This window comes from Aedes albopictus, chromosome 2, assembly GCF_035046485.1.
Source record: "Aedes albopictus strain Foshan chromosome 2, AalbF5, whole genome shotgun sequence".
NCBI lineage: Eukaryota > Metazoa > Arthropoda > Insecta > Diptera > Culicidae > Aedes > Aedes albopictus.
In genome coordinates this window covers 383491123-383518569 of record NC_085137.1, presented here as the reverse complement: position 1 = coordinate 383518569, position 27447 = coordinate 383491123, and the positions used below count along the sequence as shown (strand labels likewise).

General features: G+C 38.0%; 2 protein-coding genes across 2 annotated transcripts in view; one reads left to right on the top strand and one right to left on the bottom strand.

The window, feature by feature from the left end:
* The window catches only part of LOC109403232 (2-acylglycerol O-acyltransferase 2), a 58976-nt gene extending 57476 nt beyond the window's left edge, over window positions 1–1500 (top strand). Inside the window, exon 6 of the mRNA XM_062853131.1 lies at window positions 1106–1500. Coding sequence (XP_062709115.1) covers window positions 1106–1263 — 158 coding nt within the window. The 3' untranslated portion in view covers window positions 1264–1500. The remainder of the gene's footprint in view (window positions 1–1105) is intronic.
* On the bottom strand, window positions 1331–25475 carry LOC109403230 (kynurenine 3-monooxygenase). Its single transcript, XM_029878906.2, has 7 exons — window positions 25125–25475; window positions 11505–11574; window positions 11149–11388; window positions 10783–10870; window positions 10068–10722; window positions 1702–1863; window positions 1331–1643 (listed from the first exon to the last, which is right to left on the bottom strand). The coding sequence occupies exons 1-7, from the start codon at window positions 25203–25205 to the stop codon at window positions 1509–1511; spliced, it is 1431 nt and encodes a 476-aa protein (XP_029734766.2). The 5' UTR covers window positions 25206–25475; the 3' UTR covers window positions 1331–1508.
* Between the last annotated feature and the right edge of the window lie 1972 nt (window positions 25476–27447).

Genomic DNA, 27447 nt, shown 5'->3' with positions numbered 1-27447 from the left:
ACTTATTGAAAATGTTTCTAAATTAGGCATGAAAATTAGGCTGTTCAGCATAAAGCCAAGGAAAAACAATTTGATAACAATGGTTTAAATAGTCTTATCGATTTGCATATATGTCTCAAAAATATTTTCTGTGGTTTCCTTCAAGCATGAGGAAGAGTGATTGATCATTGTTAGTGCGTCGTTGACTAGCAGAATATTTTCAACATAAATCTATTTCTTTCAAAAAAAAAATAACAAACAGTTTTTTTTGTAATCCAAATTATTGCACCACGCTCTCCTAAAGCCTTTCGCTTGCAATCTGATACTTAGATAAGACCTTAATCATTTAAAAAAATGGAAAAAATGAACATGTATACGCAAAACCGCGTTCTTGAGATAAATAATTAATACTTTAGTCAAAAGCTACATAATGGCAATGTGTGTGTTTTTTCATGTATTTGACTATGGAATTGTTCATTATTTGAAAAACAAGTTTTCACAGTACATATCGCCATCATAATGACTCAAGGTCCTTAGAATTAAAAATGTTTCATTTATTATTATATAAAAAATATAGATATTTTGTTGGACTTTTGCTACTAAGCCTAGTGTTTTAGAATGCGTTTGATAGTTTTGCTATTATTTGAAAACCATTCAACATATTTTAATGAAATTTTCACACAATCATCTACGCATACTACTTCGAAACGCCTGAAAATTTTATGGTTCTATCCTCAAAGACAAAAAAGTTGTAAATGTTTGTAGGAGATGCAATAATTTACAATATGCGCTTTTAACTGTTTTTGCATGAAAAACCTTCAAAAAAAATTTTTGTTCTAGACCCCCCCATAGATGTTTTCAACCGACCCAGCAAATTGAAGGGAATGGCCCAAAGCATCACTGGGCAAAATTTCAGACTTACTTATTTTTTTATTATAAAGTTGTTCTACACAACACACCGTGATAAATTTTGAATATGTACAAAATTGTAGAAAGTTATTTTGTGCACACAATATTGAAACACCTCTATGTTAAAATGTCATCTAATTGCTCATAGAGGTTTTAATCGTCTTTTTTTTATCAGAATTGTTGAGTTTCATTTGCTAAATTACGTTTTATCTTCCAGTCGGTGAACCAGTGGAAGTGCCGCAAATTGACAACCCGTCCAAGGAAGACGTCGCCCAACTGCACGAGCGGTTCTGCATCGAGCTGGAAGCTTTGTTTGAGAAACATAAAAGCAAATATGTTGAAAACTACGAAAATGTCAAGCTCATCATGGAGTAGACCAGAATCAGGTGTTTGGTTTAGTCGCTGGAACTTTAGTACAATTTAAACTCCAAAGAAGAAAAAAGCATGCTCCACTTGCACGTTTATTTAAAGTCATCACTGGTTATCATCTCTAGTTTATTGCAGTAAAGTAATACAAAGAAAGTTTGTAGAGTTAGCATTTCCACCAATTGTTTTTTTCTGTAGAAATTGTAGGGTTGATTATTGTAAAGATACTGTTGTTAAAAGAGGAAATGAGTGTTTCATTTTAGCCTAAGAAGCTGTAGTACGGAAGAGCTGTAGTGTTGCACGAGATCCATGCTTCCGTATTTGTAGCCAAGATAGCCGGCAGCTGCAACGGTGGCGATGGAGGAGAAATAGAGGACGCGAGTAAGAATCTGGCGAAATAGGAAAATAGTTAATCATGAATCCGGCGAAAATATTAGAATGCAATACCTTGTCTTGCCATTTCCGGTTCGCTATGCATTTGCTGTAGCGCATGTGAGAGAACGATACTGAGTTGTACAGTGGGACCCAGGTGTTCGGCAGTAACCAGTACAACAATTCATCCAGCTTTTTCCGGAATAGATATGAACGTTTGGTTACCAGATCTCTCATCTAGAAGAAAAATGATATGCACTGACATCAGAAATTGCATTCCTAGATAATGAGATAATGACATATCGTTGCTTTATCACTTTCTGTAAATATCACGGTACACAAGTAATAACTTCAATTTTACTATGCTATGGAAGATTTATTCAGCACTTACTTTTTAAAACCAAACACCAAACAACTAAACATAAACCAAGTCAACAGCTTTATAAAACTACCTCAACTCAACCATGAACTCGCAATAACACTGAAGAGGACCATCCTGAGTCAGTCTTGACTCTTCAGACGAGTGGGTTTCAAGATTCCCTTGAAACTTGTAGCACTTTCACCACAAATCCTCTAGGCAGATTGAATATTTAATCATGAACACGTCAAGTGCACGATAAAACTCTAATAAAATCATAAGATAAAGCTTTGACAAATCTAGCGTTCGATTTGAACAGGTCGAATCTACATAGGAATCACAGCAAACTATAACACCTATTCAAATCGAACGCCAGAAATGTGTATTTACATTTTCAATGTGTTCTCAACTGAGAGTTCTTACTCTCATTTAAGAGGATGTCTTTGAAGATACATATGCGATAGAATCTCTCAAAACTACTCTCAAGTTTGAATGTAGGATTCTCTCAGATATATTTGCTTAAATTCCTTCAGAGACTCTCGTAGGTATTTCTACAGGGATACTGTTTGGCAACTCGAATGCTGTTGCATGTCTTTGCCGGTGCGCATGGAAATGTATGGAGAAAACGTGGCTTAATTTACAAAACTGCAGATAACTTTTAAAAGAAGAAAAATGCATCTCTAATTTTTTGATATGTTATGTATAAATGTCCCAGCTTTCAATTGATGCAAAAATTTTGAAAATCGGTGGTTGCCCTCATGGTGAAAAAAATGTTTTGGTATAAAAATCCAAGATGGCGGCCAAAATCAATATGGCCGACCCAACTTTTTATTATTGTAAATACTAGCTCTATCTTTCCTCTTTTCAACAACAATTTGCTTTGAGGTGGTAGATGGAGAAACTTTCGAGTTAGACCGGTTTATGTGAGCCACCATTTGACCAAAATCGAGGGGTCTGCAAAAATTGTTGTGGCTCTAACTAACGGGTGGTCCATCAATTTCAGTAACCAAATGCATTTTTCTTACTTTTTGGCGAGGGTTTTCAGAAAATCGGCACCTTAAAAATTTTTGAAGACAAGGTGTAAATAGTGGGCCGGTCTCAGCGAGAATTACCCCTCTTATATCAATCAAACCAATATCAGTTTTTGCTCTTCAGTAATTCAATCAACCACATCTGAATATGCTATTCATCAGATTTTTCCACCTACTCGGGTTCTTGCAGGAATTCTCAAATTTTTTTTCAATAATCCTCTAGAGATAGTGTTAAATTCCTTCAGCGACTGCTGCAGAAGCAGATGCCCCCAGGGAATAATCCAAAGATGCTTGCAAAAATTCCTTCAGAGATCCCTGCGAAAATTCCAGAGATTGTTGCAGAGTTTTCTTAACCGTTATGTGTCCGACAAACTTTTTGCTTTTTTCTACACCGTGTATTTTAAATGGGTGCTGGGTACCCGGGTACCATGTCGGCCACATAAGGGTTAAGGGATTTTTCCAGGAGGTATCCATGGATCCATTAAGAAATCCATCATACAGGGGATGGCCAAAATGTTTGGAATAGGCAACTTTTTTTCTCCCACAAAAAAATTCAACATGCTGTGACTTTTCATAGAGTGCATCGAAAAATCTCAAATTTTGACTGTTAGTATGCGCATCATTGGTACAAATTTGGGCTCGATTGATTAATATTTCGCGAAGTTAGAACCGTTTGGGTAAAACACTAGTTTTTAGACAACTAATTTTTGAACTGTCATATCTCGGAAACCAGTGAACCGAATTGAATGAATTTTTAAACGTTTATCAACAATATATTGATACTTAATACGACGTTATAAAATGTAATATTTTCTCACGGTGAATTAAGTTATACCGGGTTGAAATTTTAACCCATATTGAGGAAAATAAGTCAAATTTACAATACCACACAAAAACTATTAAATGTGTTCTTCCTTCAATCTAAATAGGCTCTAATATATCTGATTAGAGATAATTTGAGAACAGAAGTGGAAAATTTTTGGATATCAACACTAAAATTTATTGACATTGATGTGAAAAAATTACATTTTTTCGAGAAAAATCCAAGAAGCGTCAATCCATGATAACTTTTTTCAACGTTTAAAAAGTACCAATGTTTTAATAGTTTGTGAAGCATTTACATATTGTTAGTGTACGTTCAAAATTTCATTCAATTCGGTTCACTGGTTTCCGAGATATGACAGATCAAAAATGAGTTGTCTGAATAATAGTCTTTTACGCGAACGGTTCTAACTTTGCGAAATATTAATCAATCGAGCCCAAACTTGTACCAATGATGCACATATAATAGGTTGACTAACAGTCAAAATTTGAGATTTTTCGATGCACTCTATGAACAGTTACAGCATGTTGAATTTTTTTGTGGGCGAAAAAAAGTTGCCTATCCCAAACATTTTGGCCATCCCCTGTATATTCCTCAGCAATTCGGGCATCCTCTCAGGGATTCATAAATTACCTAAGGATTTTTTTCCTGCGGATTTTTTCAGAATATTCTCATAAGATTTTCTAGCAATTCTTCCAGTAAGTTCATTCAGAAATTTCCTAAGGGATTTTTATACCAGGAACCTCTTAAAAAATTTCGCAAGCGATGCCTCAAGAGAATTTCCATACGATACATTGGATGTGCTCTCCCGAAAAGAAAATGTTCGTGATTTACGGATAACCCCTTACATTTTAGTTGGTTTCTGAACAGGTTTCCAAAAATTGGGAAAGTAAGAAAATATGGGATCACTGTTTTGATCCATTTTGAAATGCCAGATTAATCTTTTATTTAATGCGTGGATTGACCAAACTAACTACATTGAGACAGTTGAATCATTTTCAAATTGATACATGATGTTGAACAGTTAGTACTCGCTTTTCACTCATTTTTTCAAGTATAATTCCACGGTAGTAGAAACATATACAGTGAACGTCTAGATCCTGTCATTACTTATACTTATTTTTTTAGGAGAAATCAAAACAATTGTATCGAAAGTCTGGAACTAAAGAGTTGAATGTATCCTTAAGCTAGCTCATTCTAATGTCGACTGATTCTCGTTAATTGTTGAACGGTTCACAGGAGAAATCCATGGAGGAATCCCGGAAGAAATCATTACCGAAACTCCGCTTAAGGAATCCTGAGAGGGATTCTCGGAAGAATCCCGACATAAATCATGGGAGGAATCCTTGGTGGAATCCCGTAAAAATCCTAGAGGTGTCCCGAAAAAAGGTGAAAAAATCCTGAAGTAATCTCTAAAAGAACCTTAGGATAAATCCTAGAAAAAATCACGAGAGGAAACTATGATAGAATGCTGGTTTAATTCACCGCTAAATCCATGGATGAGTCTTGTGAGGCATCTCAGAGAGAGTCCCGAAAGAAATTCTTGAAGGAATCTCAGGAGAAATATTTTGAGGAATCATCACAGGAATCCTTAAAGGAATCTCACAAGAAATTCGAAAAGGAAAAAAAAACTGAGGGCATTCCAGAAAGAATACCAGAACACCAGAAGGAATCCTGAAGGAATCTCGAAAGGAATTCCTTAGGGAATCCTGAGATAAATCTCTGATGGAATTTCTGAGGGAATCTTAGGAGCAACTCCTGAAAGTATTCCGAAACAATCAGTGACGGAATCCTGGAGAAATCTCTGAAGCAATTCCGTGAAGAATTGCTGGAGCAATTCCGGGAGAAATCCCTGAAGGAATTTCAAGAGCAATCTATGAACAAGTCCTGGGAGGAATCCTTGCAAGAATCTTGGGAGAAATCTTGCGAGAATCAACGAAAGAATCCTGTAAGCAAGCAGCAGAAACCACTTAAGAATCCTGGTAGAAATTTCCAAAAGAATCCCGAGATAAATTCGGAGCGAACTTCAGGCGAAATCACTGAAGGAATCTCGAGAGCCCTTGAAGGAATTTCTGAATGAACCGTGGATGAAATTCCTGAAGGAATCTCAGGAATAATTATGGAGAGGATTTCCTGAAGGAATCCCGGAAGAAACCCATAAAGATATCTCGAGACAAAACATTTAAAGAACCTCGGAATCTCTCTAGGATTTACTGCGAAATCTCGCGAGATATCTGAAGAGTTTTGGGAGAAACCACTGGAGATTTTTCTGAAGGAATTCCAGAAGAAATCCCAAAAGGAATGCCTGAAGTAATCCCGAGAGGAATGTCTGAAGGAATCCCGCGAGGAATCCGTGGAGAAAATCCAGGCGTATTCCATTCTCGGCGTGAATCAATAAAGGAATCTAGTCAGGAAATTTTGAAAAAAATCCCTGAATAAATCTTGGAAGAAGTCCCTGAAGGAAATCCGGGAAGATTAAGCTAAGGACTTCTGGAAAAATCTCTGAAAAAAACCTTGGAAAAGGTTTGGAGAGGAAATGTTGTAGGAATCCCTGAAGGAGTGTTGGGAGAAATCCTTGAAGAAATCTTGGGAGGAATCAAATAAAAAATTCCGAATGAAATCCCAGTCATTGTTAAATCGCAGATTCCTCCGCGATTTATCAATGATTTTTGCGCAGATTTGATCCGGAATTGCCGGAGAATACCGTGAGAAATCCTCTAAGGAACCTCTGAAAGAAATCCCAAAAAATCGCAGAGGAATATATGAAAGTATCCAGGAAGGAGTTCTGCAGGAATCACTGGAGAATCCCAAATGAATCATTGAAAGAATCTCGGAAGGAATCCCGGGACAAATATCTCCTGGGAATCCTGGGATGAATCCCTGAAGGAATTCATGAAAGAATTCCTGAAGGAATCCTGGGAGGAATCTTTAAAGGAGTTCCGGGAAGAATTCTTTGATGGCATTCCTGAATAAATATTGTAAGGGATCTCTAAAGAAATATTTGCAGAAATCACTACAGAATCCCGGGAGAAATATCATAAGATCCTTAGATGCATCCCTGACGAGATTTGGGATTTGTGAGGTATCTCAGAAGAAATCCTGGGAAAAATACCGGAAGAAATTCCAGAAGGAATCCCATGAGAAATCTCTGAAAGAATTCCGAGAATATTTAATTCCTGGATGCCAGGGATCTCAAGCGAAAAACCATGAACGGGAAGAATCCTTGACGGAATCCCTGAATGAATCTTTCAAGAAGTGTTTGTGGAAATCCCGAGAAGAATCAATGAAGGAATTCTGAAGCAATTTCGAGAGAAATCCCGAAAAAAAAATTCGGGAGGAATCAATGATATTCCTGAATGACTCCCATGATAAGTCGCTGAAAGAATCGTTAAAAGATTTTAGAATCCCGGAAGGAATGGCAACCTAGGAAAAAACGCTGACTGAATCCCGGGAGGAATTCCTGGAGAAATCCATAGATGACACGATTTCCAGGATTTCCTGGAAAAAATTGTAGGAGAAGTTCTGGGAGGTATCCCCGAAAATTCTTATGAGGAATTTCAAGATGAATCCTGGTAGAAATATTTTAAATTAATTGTTACAAATGTGTCATAATTTAATTTTCAAGTTTTAAAAGAGTATCAGAAAGATTTTCTTCTTGAAATTAATCTTAAGAAATTTGCAGATTTCGTACCATTAGTGGTACAAAATTTTCAAAACATTCAAGTCAATTTCAAAATATGGAAAAAGGGATAATTCTTATTTAAAACACATCTGAAAAACTTTGGATTACATACATTGAAATTTTTCAGGGAAGGATCCACAAGCTTTCTGGTTAGAACTCCTTTGAATATTTCTTCCAAGGAACACTATCTTTAAAAAAAGGTCAAGCAGCATTTCTTATGGCATGTGTAAGGTTTTCCTCTACTTGTTGTATTGAAGGTTTCTAGTGCAGTTTCTAAAGGCTAACAGAAGCTTCTAAATATTGGAATTCATGGAGTTGGATCAACTAGCATTTTTTTTCGAAGAAATTGCTGCAATAACTTCTCAAGTTATCTAATAAAAGTTTCTGAGAGAATTTCTCTCGAGCCCTTCGGTAAAATCTGATTGCCTTTCTCAAAGAATCGATCGAACCATACTAGAAAAAATGGTAGGAAAGGAAAATCTCGCAATTGATTTTCTTTCCTTAGGAACTTGAATTAGCTGAGAAATTGCTTGGAAATAAGTAAAGTTTTTTCATAAAAGGATCACTAATACAATTGAACTAATGAGAAGATTTGTGGAGAATGATTTTTAGCAAGCTTTTAGTTCCTGGAAAGTTATACAGAGGATAGACAAAATGATCGGGACAGGCAAACTTTTCCCTTCTCAAAAAAAGTTCAAATGGCTGTAACTTTTCGAAAAGTGCATCAAATATTCTCAAATTTTCACTGTAAGTTGATCAACACACACACAACTATACCCGAGCAGAAGAAAATAACAAGTGAATAACATATCAAGGTATTTATCTTCAATACTACCATACCTTGACATGCCCTTCATTAGGTGGTAATAAGAGGCAAAATAACAAAAATGAATTCCAAAGTTTTGTATAAATAACACCTAGAAAATAACAAGTCTTGTTATTTCAATAATGAATGCATACCTAAAATTTCAAGTGCTGTATTTGTTATTCCAAAGTTATTGAATAACAAACTAATAACATTTCTTATTATTAAATATTTCATTTGTTCGATGACTTCATGATGTAATAGCAAATCTTGTTCTGCGGTTATGTCCACTGCTAAAACAACAAATACTACTTCAATACCAAACTCTGCTCAGATACCTCCAACTGTTATTGTGATGTTCTCATAACATTTCGTAGAATAACGCAGCAATAACAATTTTAGGTATTAGAGCACATGTTGCTCTTCGCATGGTATTTGTAAGGTATGCCCTTCTGCTCGGGTATCAGTGGACAAAATTTGGAAAAGATCGGGCTATTCTACACGAAGTTATAATGATTCTAGAAAAAGGTGGAATTATCCGATAGCCTACTTTGAGCTGTTATATCTCCGGATTTAATGAACCGAATGCATTGAAATTTTAACCATTCATGACTTATATAATGAGCTTTGAAGAACTTTTGACTTAACTTAAAATTCTTAACGCGGAAGTAAATTATAACGATTAGATTATATTTCTAATCAAATACCAAATGTTCTTAAATTTCAACATCGTTTCAAAATTTAAGATGCTAATTACAGTTCATTTAAATTTCCCCTAATTGTCTTAAATATCAATATGTTTAGAAAGAAAGTAACAACATAGCCGGAAATTCAAAGAAAAAATCATGGGATGCATATTAAAAATAGACCAAATTACTTAAAAATCATAAAATAAATGAAATCGCTATAACTTTTTCCCTCGGTCATAATTTCAAGTTGAGTCAAACGTTTTTCAAAGCTCATTGTATAAGTCATAAATGGACAAAATTTCATTGCATTCGGTTCATTGAATCCGGAGATATAACAGCTCAAAGTGAAAATTTGGCCTGTCCCGATCATTTTGTCTATCCCTTGTATGTCAAAATACAGGTACTCTTCGATATAACGTACAAAAAAGTTTTCTCTTTGTACGTTGTATCGAAGTGTACGTTATATCGAAGCAGAGAAAAATTTAATATTTTTATGCTAGTATTGATGTATTCGACGTGAAATTAGTCCCAAATAATGATTTCGGTGAAATTCAGAAAACCGATAATGAAAAATTTGAGTTTTGACGAAAAAGTCATTTCGTTTTTTGAGCTTCGATATAACGTACATTTTGCTTCGATATAGCGTACACTAAATTTATCCCCAAATTGCGCTTATTCTGGGTAACAAGGCTAATGCTGCAACAAAACATTGATTTGAGTGATTTCGTAGTTTATCTAAGGATTATTCGTGGGAAAAATAAAAATTTTCAATGTTGTACGTTATATCGAAGCAAAATGTACGTTATATCGAATTCGCTATATCGAGGGTACGCTATATCGAGGGCACGTTATATCGAAGAATACCTGTAATGTTGTGAAATTTGTGAAGGAAAGTTTTAATACTTCGAATCTGAGCATATTTTAAAATATTTTCAAAATTTCATAGTGCATATAATATATAAGATGATGCAAATAGCCTTGTTAGTTACATGATGGTTTTGAATGATTTTTTTTTTTTTAATTTGGTGAGCTAGACTAAGATGAACAACTCACCTCCACGTAATTGTACATGGCCAGATCGCAGATCGAGTGCGCATCTTCCCACCGTGTCTGACTGAATTCAGCCAGTATCCGATCGATGTCGCTGCCATGTTTGTTGAACAACTCGGTCAGCACGCTACAATCCTCAAACCCGGCATTCATCCCCTGTCCATAGAAGGGAACCATGGCGTGTGCCGCATCACCAATGATCACCGCCTTACCGCCCACGTTGTACGGCTTGCACTTGATCATCACCAACGATTGCGGCTTGGTCTTGAAAAAGTCCTTTATCAGCCGCTCTCGCCCGATCAGGTCGATCGCATCCGGGAAGTACGTGCGGAAGAACTCCAACAGATCGCTATCGCACTTAATACTGGTAAAGTTGGTGAACGGCATGAACAGCGTCACCGTCCAGGTGCGATCCTGATTGGGCAGTGCGATCATCATGAACTTTCCCCGGGGCCAAATGTGCAAAAAGTTGTGAGGCATCGCGAAATCTCCATCCTTGGTCGGCGGGATGCACAACTCCAGATAACCATGCTCGATGTAGGTCTGACTGTAATCATAACCCGGACGTTTGACGATCTCCTTGCGAACAGCACTGTAAGCTCCATCGCAGCCCACGATCAGATCGGCCTTGGTTTGGGTCGATTCCTTCGTCGTCGGACTGAAATTTGGTAGAAATGCGATAAGGACTACCGCAATGAAACCAATCAAGTGTACTCACTCAACAAAACTCATCTCCCCTTCATCCAGATTGGCCGATTGAAGTTTTTTGTTGAAATGAAGATTGATATTCGGGTACTTCTCAGCCGCTGGAAATAAACAACATTATCAGTTCGAGCGTTTTACATAACACATAGCATTTTCATGTTCTTCAGTCGCGGAAGACGGTTTTGCTACGCACTGCCACGGCAATGAATGAAGCCCGCCAAATGCCCACCGAGTCGTCGTGCCCATTCAGAACAAAACGCACTAGCACCCGTCACGTGTGTGTTGTGTAGCCTCTCAGTAGCATAATCCGTTCACCAGAACTTACAGGCGCAACTTTGTAACCGACACCTATCGAATTTCCCAGCGCTCGCTCACTCACCATCGAGAAGCACCTCGTTCAGATGCTTACGTCCCACCGAGTAGATGCACTGGTTGGTGTTGGCATCGTACGGCACAATCCTACGGTTTCCCCGCAGATCGTGTAACATGCGGCCCCGCATCGGAATGCCATGCTGCAGGAGGGCGTCCTCCAGGCCCACCTCGGCCAGTGCCTTGCGCCCGCGGGCTGACAGTGCCAAATTTATGCTCCGGCCGATGACCAGTTCGGCCGTGCGAATGTCTGCATGAATTGGATATGGGGAAATGGAGGATTAGAGAACGCAATGAACGCTTTAATGGCGACGACAAATTGTTGGAAGTATTACGTATTGAAAGAGCGAAAGAATGTTCCAATACCTTCTCTGTACTCATACAGGTCTACGGTGTGTCCTTTCTTGCCGAGGTGGAGTGCAAATAGAGAGCCAACCTACAAGGAAAAACGTGAAAAATAAGAGAAAAAATTAACCCGTTAACGCCCAAAGTGTCTCACATTTTATTCTGCATAAAAAATAGTTATCAATAGACAAGTTCCAAAATAAAACTACCCAACTAACAATCACTCATTTAACATGCACCATTATGACGAATTAATTCAGCATGATGCTGAATAACATTTGAATTATTTTCACGTACAACCTATGTTCGGATTTTGTTCACACGGATTTGGAGAAGTTATAAAGCATCATGTTGCGCACCAACTTATATTTTTGTTGTTCAAAGCGTTTCACAAATGTACAAGAAAGTTGTTATTAAGCTTTGGCAAAAATGACTGAAAATAAATAAAATGCAAAAATGTTGAACTCTCACGAGAGTAATTATTTGCTCTCATGTTGAGAACACCTATTATGAAGTAAGAATTACATATAAAATTACCTAAATCCGGATTAGAACTCGAGACCTGTCGATTGCCAGCCGCATGCCTTCTTATCTGCGCCATCCTAGAGATGGTGAGATGCAGCATCCATAGCAAAACATAATCTTCCCATGACTCAATAATGATCACTCCTGAACTTGTGTTCAGCAGTGGTGAATAAGCACAGCACGTGGTAATCAACTCAACAACGTCTTATACTTCAACCGCTGTTCAACTCAAAACACGTGTTTTCCATTCTGATTTCGCTGTCAGTATTTTTATCGCACGGTGAGAAAATTTTTATCGAATGCGGCCAAAAAGTGTTGGTTCTTATTGAAGATATTGTTTCCAGACGAACTAATTGCGATATGAAAATGTTTTTATTTTTTATTTTATTAATAAATATCGATCTTTAAAAATGTATGACAATATGTTGTGCGGTATGGTCTTGGACATGGTGCATTCACAGCATCTGTTCAGGTAATCTACTCATGCTCAGTCGAAGATCCGTTAAGAATTTTTTTATTTATGCTTTTGTCATGGAATCTTGATATTATGTTCAATAAATAGTGCATAAGGATGTTTAGGGATACTTGAAATGTGTCGATTTCTGAATGCTGTTTGGTTATCTAGGTGACTGTGGGAATAATATTCAGTAAACACGACAGCACTGAAATGTCAAATGCATCGATCCAAGCGTCTCGTACAATCGAACTGCTGCGGAAGATAAAAAAAATATAATAATCAAGGCACAAGATATCTTGTTACAGACTAATAAAAATAAATAAATGCCTCATTTTTACGTTGATTACGTCTCTTGGCACTCAATGTTAAACTACATAATTCTAATCCGTTTCATTTTATGTGATTCGTTTAAAATTTTTGTTCATTGATAACTTGGTTGTCTAAACAGTTTTAGCCATGATTTATCCCATTATCTGAACAAAGTTCCGAGTCAAACTATGACGGGCTGAAGGCGTTTATTTGACAAGTGAAAAGCACATTGTTCGGGAGCATATGCTTATCGATACATCAGCTTAATAAGATGCAAACAAATGTTTTGTTAAACTATTTTGTTAAGGAATCAATGCTTGTCGACAAGGTTGCGACCATTCATTTGCAAAGATTTACATTCATTTGCTATTATCTCAGTTCAGAAGCATGCTATCGAAAAACAATATATGGATGAATTTAACCTTGTAATTTTATCTGAAAGTTTGCCGAATAACATTGGGGTCGCAAACGTATACCAAAGTCGTGAGCGAGTTGTGAAGGCAACTCTCCACGCGGTGAATGTAAATTCCATTCACGCTGTGGAAAGTGGCCTTCACAGCTCGCTCACGACTTTGGTATGCGTGTGCGACCCCAATGTTATTCGGCAAACTTTCAGATAAAACTACAAGGTTACATTCATCCATACATTGTTTTTCGATAGCATGCTTCTGAACTGAGATAATAGCAAATGAATATAAATCTTTGAAAATGAATGGTCGCAACCTTGCTTGTCGAATAAATTTCTTGTTAAACTTTTGAAAAGTGTTTTAATTTATCATTGTTGATACCGATGAGGAAAGTCGAACATTGACTATTTTCTCAATTGAAAAATCATTTAAACAGTACTGTGTAGAGCATAACTTTAGTTCAGCTATTATTACCATTATTAAGCAACAATTCAGCAAACTTGCTTGTATGTGACTTGCACTTGTTAGTTGGGTGTGAAAGATTTGCTGCTCAATGCACCATAAAAGCTACTGAAGTTACGCGTTACTTCATTGTACCGCCTTTGCCACAAGTTAGAAAGCTGTCAAAATGAAAAGACGCGCAAGTTTTCCGCAACATATTTGGAACCTAATCTGAACAAACAAACCAGAGTAAGATGTTTCATGTGTGTTACATAACACATTTAATGCAAGCTGACTGCATTGCTACTTGTGAGGAATATGTAAGCTCCGCCTCCATAAATCGATGTTCAATACGATGTTATTTGTAATTCCTATGAAACAAAGCTGCAACTTAACGATATTCAGACTTTAAATGCAGCTCAGCTGACAAGATGCAAGTTGCGTGCGCTTTTATTGCAACTCTTTTAGACCAAAGCATAGAAAGACACATTTTGGATGATGTTGCAGGTGCTGCTTGGGTTCTAGATAAACCCAATCAGGAATAAAAGAACCGGTAGAGGTATTCTAGAGGAATGCATAGAGGCCCTAAAGCTATCGCGGGAGGAATTTATGAAAGAACCTCAGGAAGATTTCCCGGAAGAATTCCAGCAAGAATTCCATGATAAATTTCTATATCAGTTACTATAAGAATTCTTGGATGAATCATAGTTAGAATTTCTGGAGGAAGAATTGCTGAAAAAACCACAGGAGGAGTTATTTCAAGCCTTACTTTACCAAACACCGTATCTAACAAAATCCACGAACGGGGAAAATCGAAGGGGAAGTTCGCTGTTCCCATAGCAACTCATACATTGAGCATTTCAGAAACGTGAAAAATCCGGGTATTTTTTCACAAATCATCCCCAAAGGTGAGTGATACAAGTAGTACACACACAATACGCGACGCGACACAAGACAACACTTATCGTTCTTACAAACGATTGTAAGATCGATAAGTGTTGTCTTGTGTCGCGTCGCATATTGTGTGTGTCGTGTAGTTCTTACGTTAGTGCAACTGTAAAGTAAATTGTGATACAAGTAGTCCTTAATGAAATTCAGAACCCCTTGAACATCTCTTTTTTGTTTACATATGTTACATACGGTGTTTGATAAAGTTAGCCTTGATTTAAGAAATCTTTGGATGTGTATCTGCATGAATTGCATGAGGAATTTCTAGAGGAATCTTTGATAAAAATCTCTGGGAGCATTCATGGATGAGTCCTTAGAGAAATCCCTGGAAGAAAATCCGCAAGAATTTCTGCAAGAATTCCAGGAAGATTGCCCGGAAGGTCCCAGAAAGAAAGCCGGGAGAAAGCTTCAGAAGAATCCCCAGCAGAATTTCTGTAGTACCGCAGTTTGAATGCATGGAAGAACCGCAGGAGGAATTGTTTGAGGAATCTCAGCTGAAATCTCTAGATGAAGACCACGAGGAGCTCCTGGAGGAATCCCATGATACATTACTGGAGCAATCCCTGGATAAAATTCCTGAAGGAATTCCTAATGGAATCATCAGAGGGATAACTTGAGAAATTCCTAAAAGAATCGATAGAGGTATTCCAAGAGGAATTATGAGAGGAGTCCCAGAATGAACCGCAGGAACAAATATTTCGCATAACTCAAAAATGACTCAGAATTATGTGTATTGAAAAATTACGAAATTTGAGGTGCCGCTTGACGGTATTTGTTTACTTTCGAAAAAAAAATCCGGGAATCACCGGAGCCGATTTGCCGCTAAATCTGTTTACTGGGTCCCAAATAGCCAGAAGTGTTTCAAACAAAACTAACACAGAATGGTGTATTTCAAAAACCGCGATGATAAAAATGCCGCATGACAATATTGATCTATTTTCAAAACTTGGCGGAACTGGATTTCGGGAAACTAATACCAAAATGTCCAATTTCAAAAAATCTCTCCGATATATGATTTCCCAAGTCGAAAGTGATCTACTAGTCGAAATAAGTCAGCTGTACAAAAATGAGCGATTTCGGTTGATATTTAGGGGTGGCGCAAAGGGTTCAAGTGAAATTTTAGCTGGAACAATCTTTCAAAAAACATCTCAAATTTTAATTTCAAACTTATTTTTTCTAGACTAAATCTGTGATTCTAGAACCCAATTGGGCCAAATTTGTGCTCAAAATTGCGATACCTCCACTGGTTTCTGAGATATTCGAAGAAAAGTTTCGTTTTTCAGTATGTTTTGGGTTAGGTACCAAAATATGACATTTTTTTCAAATATCTCGGAAACCAGTGAAGATTCCGCAATTTTGAGCACAAATTTGGCCCAATTGGGTTCTAAAATCACCAATTTAGTCAAGAAAAAATAAGTTTGAAAATTAAATTTGAAATGTTTTTTGAAAGTTTGTTCTAGCAAAAATTTCACTCGAACCCTTTGCGCCACCCCTAAATATCAACCGAAATCGCTCATTTTTGTACAGCTGACTTACTTCGACTAGTAGATCACTTTCCACTTGGAAAATCATATATCGGAGAGATTTTTTGAAATAAGCCCCACCCTAGGGGGGGGGGGGGGGTGGTGTTTTGATAACGGATGGGTTAAAGAATCACGGAAACAATCCCAGCTGGAAGCTCGGCAGTAATCCATGAAAGAATGGTTGAAGAAATTCCGGGGGAACTGTTGAGAAATCTCTTGAGGAATGCCAAAAAACGGAAAGAATTTTTTGAGGGACCTCAGCAGAAATCTTGTCACGAATACCTAAAAAAATCCCGCCAAGATATCCTGAAGGAATCTTTGAAAGAATACCAGGAGGAATCCATCAAGAAATCCTTGCAGAAATTCCTAAAGCAATCCCGGCAAAAAGGAAATCCCGGGAGGATTCCCTATAGGAATTACTAAAGAAATCTCTGGAGGATTTCCGAGATAAATCCCAGTAAAAATCCCAGAAAGAATCCTTCAAGGAACCCCGGGACCTATACCTAAAAGAATTCCACTGGGATTCTCTAGATATATCTCGGCGGAAATCTTTGAAAGGATACTAGTAGAAAGCCATGAAGTAATAGCCCGAATCAGGAATCCCTGAAGGAATGCCGGTTAGACTACACGGAAGAGCTCTTTCAGGATTTTCTGAAGCCGAAATCTTTGAAATATTTCCTGGAGGGGTCCCGTAGAGAATACCTTATAGAATCCAATGAGGAATAACGACAGGAATCCCGGCTGCAAGCTGTGCAGAAATCCTTGAAAGAATCATAGAAGAAATCCCAAAATAAATTATGAAGAAATCCCTGAAAAAACTCGAGAACAATTTTTGAAGGAATATCATCAGGGATTCCGGCACGAATACTTGATAGAATCCCTCCAGGATTACCTTAAGAAATCTCGACATAAATCTATATTATTGTAAGAACTTGTATGGTATATTTATTGGTTGTTGATATTTTTCGGTGATTGCTACACACTAACGTTTCGATTTATTACATTTCGGCTTACTTTTCTTCAGCCATCATCAGATTTGTCTAAATCGATACACTAGTGACGAGTGTATCGATTTAGACAAATCTGATGATACAGATACACGCAGAGAAATAAACTGTAAACACAATTAAATTCGTGCTTGCTGTTCAACATTGCTTTGGAGGGTGTAATAAGAAGAGCGGGGATAAACACGAGTGGGACGATTTTCACGAAGTCCGTTCAGCTGCTTGGTTTCGCCGATGATATTGATATTATTGCTCGTAAATTTGAGACGATGGCGGAAACGTACATCCGACTAAAGAGTGAAGCCAGGCGAATCGGATTAGTCATTAATGTGTCAAAGACAAAGTACATGATGGCAACTCGAGCAGAAGGGAATAGCAAAAGCATAATAAATTGTGTTATTTTGGAAAAATAACTGAGTAGCGGAAAGAGTTATTTTCATGTTATTTACATAACATATCCTGTTATAAACTTGTCTATCATAAGCGGCAACATAACAAATATTATAACAAAAAAATGTTCCTGGAAGACCTATTTAATAACATGTTTTGTTAATTTCAATAACAACTTAATAACAGCGAATTTTGAAAATATTTCAATAACAAATTTTGATATGAATGCGTTATTGATAACAATCTGAAAACAAAATTTGCTTTTTTTCTGTTGCGGATAGGAACTCCTCATAAGTCCCATATGCATTCAATGAGATACGCAACAATAAAATCTATTGTTAAATGTTGCATTCATAATTGGGACGCTATTGTTGTCGCTAGCGATTTCTTATCGAAAACAGAGAGAAACAATAGTTCTCGTTTATTTTCCAAACAACTTACGATGAAAAACTACCGTCGTTTTGAAACCCTTTATTAGGTGGTATTAATCAATGGAGTTCTTGATAACTTATTTTTTACATTTTTGTCGAAAATGTGTTGTTCGTCGTTGAATTCCACCAGTTGTTCCAAAATGTTTCATAAAATGGCTAACACTCTGTTACATTCTCTTTTTTCATATTCATACCTAACTGAAACTGGGACAAAAAAAAAACAGGTATACTTTAAAAAGTGCTTTTAAAACAAAAGGCTGATAAGTTGGCACTGTAACGTAATGTCAGTAAGAACAGGAACTGATGACAAAATTATATTTTCTCTTACAGTTCCTCACGATGCTGTGAACAACGAAAATCTCGAATGGTGTAGTTTTGATTGCAAAGCTAGTTATGTTGTAATATTAATTATCAAATATTTGTACTAGTCTCAATGACACAATAATAACTGAACTTGTGCTACACCAAAAAATGTTATTGAAATGTAATTTAATGAAAATATACCAAGAGCACGATCATAACAAAATAAGGTTGCCCAACAGAACATGTTATGGAACGGTGATGACTTAATAAGTTAATAATAACAAACCGAGATATAAAAACAGGTTTTGTGATTCCGTTGTTATTATTTTGATATTTTCCTCTGCTCGGGAAAGGGCTCCAGGGAGGAATCACCGCGCCCGCCATCCCGAATTCATATCGACGGTGATGAAATCGAGGCGGTTGAAGAATTCGTGTACTTGGGCTCACTGGTGACCGCCGACAACGACACCAGCAGAGAAATTCAGAGGCGCATTGTGGCAGGAAATCGTGCTTAATTTGGACTCCACAGAACTCTACGATCGAATGAAGTTCGCCGTAACACGAAGTTAACCATCTACAAAACGCTGATTAGACCGGTCGTCCTCTATGGGCACGAAACATGGACCCTACGTGCAGAGGACCAACGCGCCCTTGGAGTTTTCGAACGAAAGGTGTTGCGTACCATCTACGGCGGAGTGCAGATGGAAGACGGGACTTGGAGGAGGCGAATGAACCACGAGCTGCATCAGCTGCTGGGAGAACCAACCATCGTCCATACCGCGAAAATCGGGAGGCTACGGTGGGCGGGTCACGTCATCAGGATGTCGGATAGCAACCCGACTAAAATGGTTCTCGAGAGTCATCCGACCGGTTCAAGAAGACGTGGAGCGCAGCGAGCTAGGTGGGTCGACCAAGTGGAGGACGATCTGCGGACCCTACGCAGAGTGCGGAACTGGAGACAAACAGCCATGGACCGAGTGGAATGGAGGCGGCTACTATGTACAGCAGAGGCCACCCCGGCCTTAGCCTGACCGGTAAGTATTATTAAATTCTAGTTAAAATCAACCGATTGTTTAGTTTACTATAGCGACAAACTGATTTCTAAAGCATTGTCCAGTTAGAATCCGGACGCAAAGGATAATTTATTGTGACGCTCTAAATGATCATAATCATATTTTTTTCATTGCAGTCTGATCATAAACATGTCCTCTATTGACGGTGAAAATTTCATAGATTTTCTTGCTACGAGTGAAAAGTTATTTCAGATTGAAGACATGCGAAGCAAAAAAATCTTGCACAAACACGCTGAAAATTTAGGGTGGTCAGGTACGACAGTCGCGAAAAATGTTAATATCCCCAAAACCATTATGTGTGATGTGCTCAGATATTGTTAACCATGCCATGAGGAAGTGTCCAAGGAAGATTAAAGTTTATGTTCATGGATAAATCTGCTTGGAATTCCAAGATTTGGCAGGAAGTTCGAGCTCTGGACATCGTTTTCTCACATCACGATTTTGACACCAAATATGTACAAAGATGATAACCTCAAGAATCGCGTGCTGCTTTTCAAAAATGCCCACAAGGGATCTGAAGAGGTTTGAGCTACTTTGGTGAGCTATCACGACAGCTTGAGATGTGCAGTGGTGTCATCACTGTTGGATAGTGTTTATTAACGAAAAAACACTCAAATTTCGCTTCTTTGGAATTCACTGATAAGCCCGCAATTTCGCAAGAAGAGAAATATTTGGTAAAGTTTCTTTGGATTCCTAATCAGACTGGTAGAGGGTCTCAGGACACTACAGAGATGACCCGATTGTTAAACAAATACGCCGAAGGGGTTGATGTTAAAATTCACTACCATTGTGCAGATTTTTAAGGAAGTTATCACGGTAAAAATGAGAAAATGTATTAAAAATCAAATTTAATAATTTTAATGATATTTTTCCATGAAGCTATAGTAAATTATCTTTGTTTTGAGGGCTTAACATTTTATGTTTGTTATTCCACCTCTGAGATATAAGTGATTATCTGCGTCCGGATTCTAACTGGACAATGCCTTAGTTTGAACTGATCTGTTCCATTGTTTGATAATACAAATATTTTCATTTCTCGAAGTTTTTGATAATTTGTCATAACAAAGATTTGGTAGTTTCAACATAAAATAATGGATTGTTTTAAACGACTGCACTTTTGTAACTAACAAAACCGGAAAGTGATTGTGTTGGTGACGGCAGGTCCTGAGGCTGCTTGGAAATCTATTTTCAGACACTTGGCAAGCGGATGGAAAGAAGAACGAATGCAAAAAAAAAAAAAAAGGCGAAACCGACCAACTCTTTTGGTGGATCCTATCTTGAGTATCACGGCCAAAACTGCACTTGGAAGTTGTGGTGATGGATTTGCTACACCTTCTTTGTTGTGACTATATTGGGGTAGACTTTTAAAGATGTGTGAGTGTTTCCGGGCAATGTTTTTTTTTTATAGAATGAGAAAATCTGCTGATCAGATACCCAAGCGGTGATTCCTCGGCAAAGCCGACCAGCTTTACGCCCGTTGGAAGTTTGAGTCTCTATACGCCGCGTTCGATAGTACCGGGCCCAAGATGGAGCCCTGAGGTACCCTCGTGGTTATGATCCTCGGCTTCCTCGGTATTATAGATTAACACCCTATTCTGGAAGTAGCTCTCCAGTATCCGGCATATGCTAACCACTTCTAGGAGGTGTATGACGCACTCGATGGCGGCCCAGCTGACGCATTTTTGAATGCATTTTTTACGTTCAGCGTGACGACCGCATAATAGCGGATTCCTGTTCGCTTCTTTAGAGCGCTATCCGGGCCGTTTTGGTTACAGCCCCAATAGCGTCTACTGTCGATCGACCCTTTCGGAAGCCGAACTGGTTATCCGAAAGGCCAGAGTCAGGGCGTTTCTCGGTATAGACCATCAGCCTCGACAGAATGATCCGTTCCAACAGTTTTCCGGCGGTGTTGCCGACGGGTCGCCAGGTTGCTTCCCGGGTTTAGGCATTAGAACCAATCTTTGCCTTTTCCACCACTCCGGAAATTCGCATCTGTGCCTAGACACATCTGCAAAGCCATTCTGAACATGCCAGGGCTAACCTCGATGGTCGTCTTGATGACTGCTGTCGGGATACCGTCCGTACCCGGAGCCCTGTTTAACTTCAGTGACTTCGCCATTGCGACGAGTTCGTTATTCGTCACCGGGGCAATCTCGCTATGGCCGGTTTGGCCATAGGGGACGGGAGCCCATGATCTTGTATCGTGACGCGGGAACAGCCGTTTCCACGATCTTTAGCAGCATCTCAGTGGAGCGTTCTAGAGGTGCTGACGCACCCTTCGTTTTGGCTACTCTGTAGGCATCACCCCAAGGGATCGTGTTGGCTGCCTGGCAGAGATTTTCGAAGCACGCCTGCTTACGCGCCTTTATCTCTTTGTTCAGTGCCAGTTCAGTCGCCCTGTAAGAGGCTGTTCATAAACCACGGAGACTTTTTGGGAGGAGGGGGGTCTGATCAAAGTCTACGCTCCATACAAATTTTTAATTTTTTGTATGGACAAAAGTCTACGAGGGGGAGGGGGGTCTGAGATGGCCAAAATCTCGTGGTTTATGAACAGACCCTAAGCCTCACTTCGTTCTATTCTACCCCCCTCGGAGGTACAAATGTGATGAACACAAAATTTTTTTTTTTTTTTAAACGACTCTTGAACAAAATGAAAAATAAAGATGTTAAACAAGCAAAAACGGTTTTTGTAAGAGCCCCTGAAACGTTGGGGCCCGGGGCCCTAACCGCCCCATTCCCCTTAGATCCGGCCCTGTGAATACCATCTGCCGAAAACACAGAGTAACGGAACAGAGCTGTAAACTAACCTGAAACGTGAAGCAGCAAACATCAGACTGGTGGTGTGAATGCGTCAAAGAAAAATATTTGACAACATGGTTTCGAGAAGGGGATACCTTTAAGGTGGTACATAAATTCATCTATGTTGGAGTGTCGTGAGATACTAAAACGCATCATCAGTGGAAGTCGTGCCTACTATGGGTTCCAGAAGAATCTGTAGTAAAGGAAAGATTCACCCCCGCATCAAATGTAACTTGTACAAAAGGCAACACTAAGGTAGCCAAAACCGGAAGAATTCGGTGGGCTGGAGATGTTGCTAGAATGCCGAATAGCAAACTGTCAAAGATTGTGTTCGCAAGTAATTCGAATGGTACAAGGAGGCCAGGAGCACAGTGGACATGGTAGGCTAACCAGTTTGAAAGTGATCAGGCGAATATAAGATGAATCCGACATTATTGGATGGAAACAGCTACGAACCGAATTGTGTGACGTACAATTGTTGACTCAGAGTCAGAAATAAGTGACGTCTGGTGAGGTTGTTTATCGAGTGTCACCATTATCGTTGATAGCGATAAAGTTCCAAGAATTTGCGTGCGCTGACGTGCATACGCTGTTTCGCTTTATGGATTCATATGTAAACGGCATTTTGAATGATAAATTAGTGCAGTAGGGAAGCTACCACCACTATTAATTAGTATTAATAACGATCAACGAGTAAATCGTTGTAGACGGGGACAGATGTATAAATTGGTGAGCTCTTTTCATACTGTTTATTTTGTTTCGTTTTTTTGTATGGAGATTCCACATTTAGTCGACGTTTATTCGCATTCTTCTCCGATAACAATATTATGCGTTGCGCGAAAATTTGTACGCGCAAGCGCCCATACATCTCCGCCTGTAAGAAAAATCATTTCGGTGTTTTCGGCGCAGTATTCCTTGGCCAATTCGCGCACTTATTGTAGAAGACACCATAACGATTAAACATACCAGCGGAGGTCTATTAGCGATTTTGCACCTTTTTCGCTCTCTATTTTCTTGCAACGGGTAATAACGACGTGATGACGTAAACCATATCTGTACTATGAGTACTAAATGCTACACAAAATTTATTAACTATTCAGTAGATTCTTAAAAGTTCCAAAACTTCAATGATCATGATTTATGTACCTTGAACTTCTTGAACGCCTTCCACAGAGATAACAACATTCAAATGCTTTAATTCTCCATTCATCCGCCAGTTTTGTATTCATTGATAACGCTTCCCTCCAGTAATGATTAGAAATAATCAAATATTTTGAAACAATTTGAACGTAGTTTATTTACGTTACATTAATTATTGAATGATTATTATCAGCCACTGACTAACAGCATCTCGGTGACTTGTTCTTCTGAAGTGTGCCACAGAAAGATTCCTTATATGTACATGGTTGGTTATGAGGGTGGATCAATATGTACAATTTGCTGTAACAGATACAGATACTGGGCATAGTGTTCATCTCGGGACCCACGCTTTACTTCCCTTCATTTTGTGAGTATGTCGGGAGTGGGATTCGATTCCAGGTCCTCGGCGTGATAGTCTTGTGTTCTAACCACCACACCAGGTCCGCTCCACAGGGACCATTCTTGAAATACGGACGAAGAAATCTATCTTGCGCGCAAGCCAATGGTCGTACTCCGGAGCACCAAAGGTGTACTTGCAACACAATTTACAAATTCATGCAATGGCAGGCAAAGAAAGCCCTTTAAGGCGAAACTGGAAGCATTCCCTCATTTTTTCAGTTTTTGATTTATTTTTTTTAAATAACGAAGCAAAATTTTCAAAAACGGTTTTCGTACACATGTAGAGTACGGATCAATGTATCTTCTGTTTTTTTTTCGTGTTGAAAAAGTTTTCCATTTTTTTAAAAACCATTTTTTTGTGAAATTTCGTTCAAAAATGGTCTGCAAAAACGAAAAACATTTACCACTACGAAAAAAAAATCAGAAGATACCTTGATCCATCCTCTACATGTGTATGAAAACCAATTTTGAAAATATTGCTCCGATATTTAATAAAAAATCAAAAACCAAAAAGTGAGGAAATGCTTCCAGTTATTGATAACTGTGGAAGCGCTCTAAGAAACGTCGATCCATAAAGAAGAAGAAGAAGTTAGTGGGTTTGCTGTTCATCGAAAATAATTAGACCCACATTTGAGATATGAGCCACTGGTTGATGAATGAAGAAATCAAAATTTAAAAAAAAACTAAAATGTTTAAAAAATATCACTTTTGAGCCAGTTTATTTTTTAAGGATCTGAATTGTAGCTTTAAGGTCTATCAAAAACTATATAAAAAAATCGAAGATGTATGTTTATTAGGTTTTGAGATTTTTTTTTTTTAAATTACGAGCCGTATATTTTGCTAGTACTAAAATTTTCTGATATTGTAAATCTTTTTTATTTTTAATCATATCTCAAAAACTAAAAACCATATTTCCATATATTTGCATATGCTTTGCACCTTAACCTAGAAATTTGGCCTCTTCAACATATTTTTCCTTAAAACTACAATTCAACATCTTTCAAACAAACCAATGTTTAAAATCAGACAATTGGTTCAAGTTGGAGTTCTGCATGGAATGGATGTATAAATAGAAATCGGTAAATATTAAATGTTGTATTACCTCTTCAAATAAAATACAAAAAATAAAAATGATAGGTGAGAAGCGGTTCAATTCTAAGTTTTAGCAAAGCACATAGATAAAAAACAATCCTAAACCGTTTTTTTGGTAGTAGGTTGCTGCCCCCAATATTCTTATTTTTAACCAATGTAAATCTGTTTGATTTCCTTTCGAAACGATTTATCTTTTGACTCCAAAGTTTTTCATTCTAATCACTAAACAAAGAATTCAATTCTTAAAAATCGTAAATCAGTCACCGACCATGTGCAGCCAATTAGTCACTTCAACCATCAATTGTCCATTCAACAAGACACATGAAGAACCCACTTATCACTAGTCACTAAGCCGCCACATTTCCCTCGGGTACGATAATAATAGGAAATAACATCTCACCAGTCCTCCCCCGACAACAGCCACGTTCAAATTCCGGGCCGTTAATCCATTGGTATTGGTTTGTTTGTACTGGGTCGTCATCTCTTCAATTCTTTCTTCCAGAAAAACTGGTATAAAACACCTGTCACACACTTCAGAGATTAGAATACACTCGACGACGTAGAACAACAACACACTTTCCACCACTCCACAATTACAAATCGCGCGTTTCAGGAGAAAGGAGAAGAGTTGTTTCCCCGTTGACGTTTGAAGCCGGACTGTCGCTCCAGGGACAGGACTTGACCATGTTATAAGATCACATTACCGACAGCACCGTGGGGCTGACTGGAAGAGCGACATTGAGCTAACCGATGTAGGTACCTACCTAATTTCTTCTATTCTACAAGCTTCGGCGTGGAACTCAAAGCGATGGCCCGAGCAGGTTGTGAAAGTAAAATAATAACTTTTCGTGATGCTCTACGTATACGGCAAGACAATTCTGATAGTTCAAGGTTCGATTTGAAGCCTGGCCAGGACCGTTTCATAATGGCACTTGATTTCCATGGTCGTGGAGTATGAGCGTACTGCCAATGCAAAATTATCAAAAGGTAAAGCAAATCTAAAATAATAACTGTAAAAGTGTTCATAAAATACTGAAAAGCGAAGTAGATAGAAGATATTGACGGCACAAACTTCCCAAATGAAGGAGAACGTGCCTCTTGAGCTGATCTACTGAGGCAGAAGATATAGGGTATGTGTGCCATCAGTAATCTCATGCTCCCATTTTCATCCTATTCGAAAACAAGTGATTACGGCACCGATTGACTCCGTTCTTTTTGTATTCATGGGTGCTCACCTCTAACAAAAAATACAAAAATAAAAAACAAAACAAACAGCGCTTCAATCCTTTGTTTTTCGTGGGATGAAAATGGGAGCCACATGCTTAATAAGGGACTTAACAAGGGAACCAAAATTTTTTGATTATTTGATAAAAAATAATCAAATAAGAATTTAAAAAAACATTTTTCCGTTTTTTTTTCTGAAAATTGTTTGTCAAAAGTTGTATTAAAAAATTTAAAAATTCCAATATTTTGAAAAAAAATACACATTTAAATTTTTAGTGGTTTAAAAAAAAATCTTAATTTTCATAATGTTTGAACTATCATTCCATTCGGGAACCCAACACTTTACAGTAACCACAAAAACCGCTCTGTGAGTGCTATTCTGGGCCATAATGCGAAAGTCGCTAACAGATAGCGGGCAGAGATTTTGAACGTTCGTTACCTATTATCTCTGGCATGGCATGCAAGAGCGTCCGTTGCGCAGTGCTTGATGATGGATCTGTTTTCGAGATGTGTCTTAAACCGATGTGATAAAACGTTGTCATACCTCCAGCAGTCTTGTCTGGAACTGTTGGATTCATATTCTTTTAACTGTATCAAGTAATGGTAGATTTAACAAAGCTTGAAGAAAGTAGCAATGTTGAAAACAATTATAGAACTTTTCAACAGGCACTAATTTGAAATTTGTTCATACATTGTACACATCAAAACAACAAGCCACAAATAAAACGTTGCCATAGGTCGTAGCCAAGTAGATAGGCGATTCAAGCGCGTGCGATGAGCTTCCTTTCGGTAGCAAATGATTAGTTGTCATGAATTGGGAAGCTTATCTGTTTGGACTTTTTACGGACAAAAAAAAAATAAATACATGGAGCTTCAACCACCTTTTGCTCGAATATTACGTATAATAAATATCAGCATCCTTATTCTGCTTCTTACTTTTACGTTGTTAGATTAATCGAGAACATTCAACGTGGTTTGTAGTAAACCGCGATTGGATGGGGTTCCATTTCTTTAAATAGTATTTTGCGCACAAAAAAATCAGCTTTGTTTTCGCTAAATGCATTAATGAATAGTATAAGGGGAACTCTGGGCATAATGAACACCCGGGACGAAATGAACACCCCTGTTTTTATCGAAACCGTCGATTTTTATGTTAAAATTTTAATGTAGAAGTGTGAAGTAACAAGACATCGTTCTATTTTTCAGCGGAAAATAAGGTATTGCAGACGTTTGAGTGTCTTCGCCATGAAAATTTAGTTACCACGCATTATCCTATCTACACTCAGGTATGGCAATAGTTAAAGTATAACGATTTTGATCATAAATCACTTTAACCCGTTAACGCCCAAGGTGTCTCACAATTCAAATCTTTAAATAAATTTGTTGTCAAAGGTCAAGTTCCAATAAAATAAGCATGATTCGACGAAAAAAATGAAAGTCTATGGTGTAGTTCCAAAAAAATTCTCCATTGTAGGACCTCAATATCTGATATTTTTCTC

What these genes read in the sequence shown, in the direction of transcription:
- LOC109403230 (XM_029878906.2), bottom strand. Translation starts at nt 25,205, where the DNA reads ATGACGACCCAGTACAAACAAACCAATACCAATGGATTAACGGCCCGG. An exon ending in CTGTTGTCGGGGGAGGACTG is followed by an intron (nt 11,575 to 25,124) that starts GTGAGATGTTAT and finishes TTTTCCTTGTAG; the next exon opens with GTTGGCTCTCTATTTGCACT. An exon ending in ACCGGAAATGGCAAGACAAG is followed by an intron (nt 1,644 to 1,701) that starts GTATTGCATTCT and finishes CTATTTCGCCAG; the next exon opens with ATTCTTACTCGCGTCCTCTA.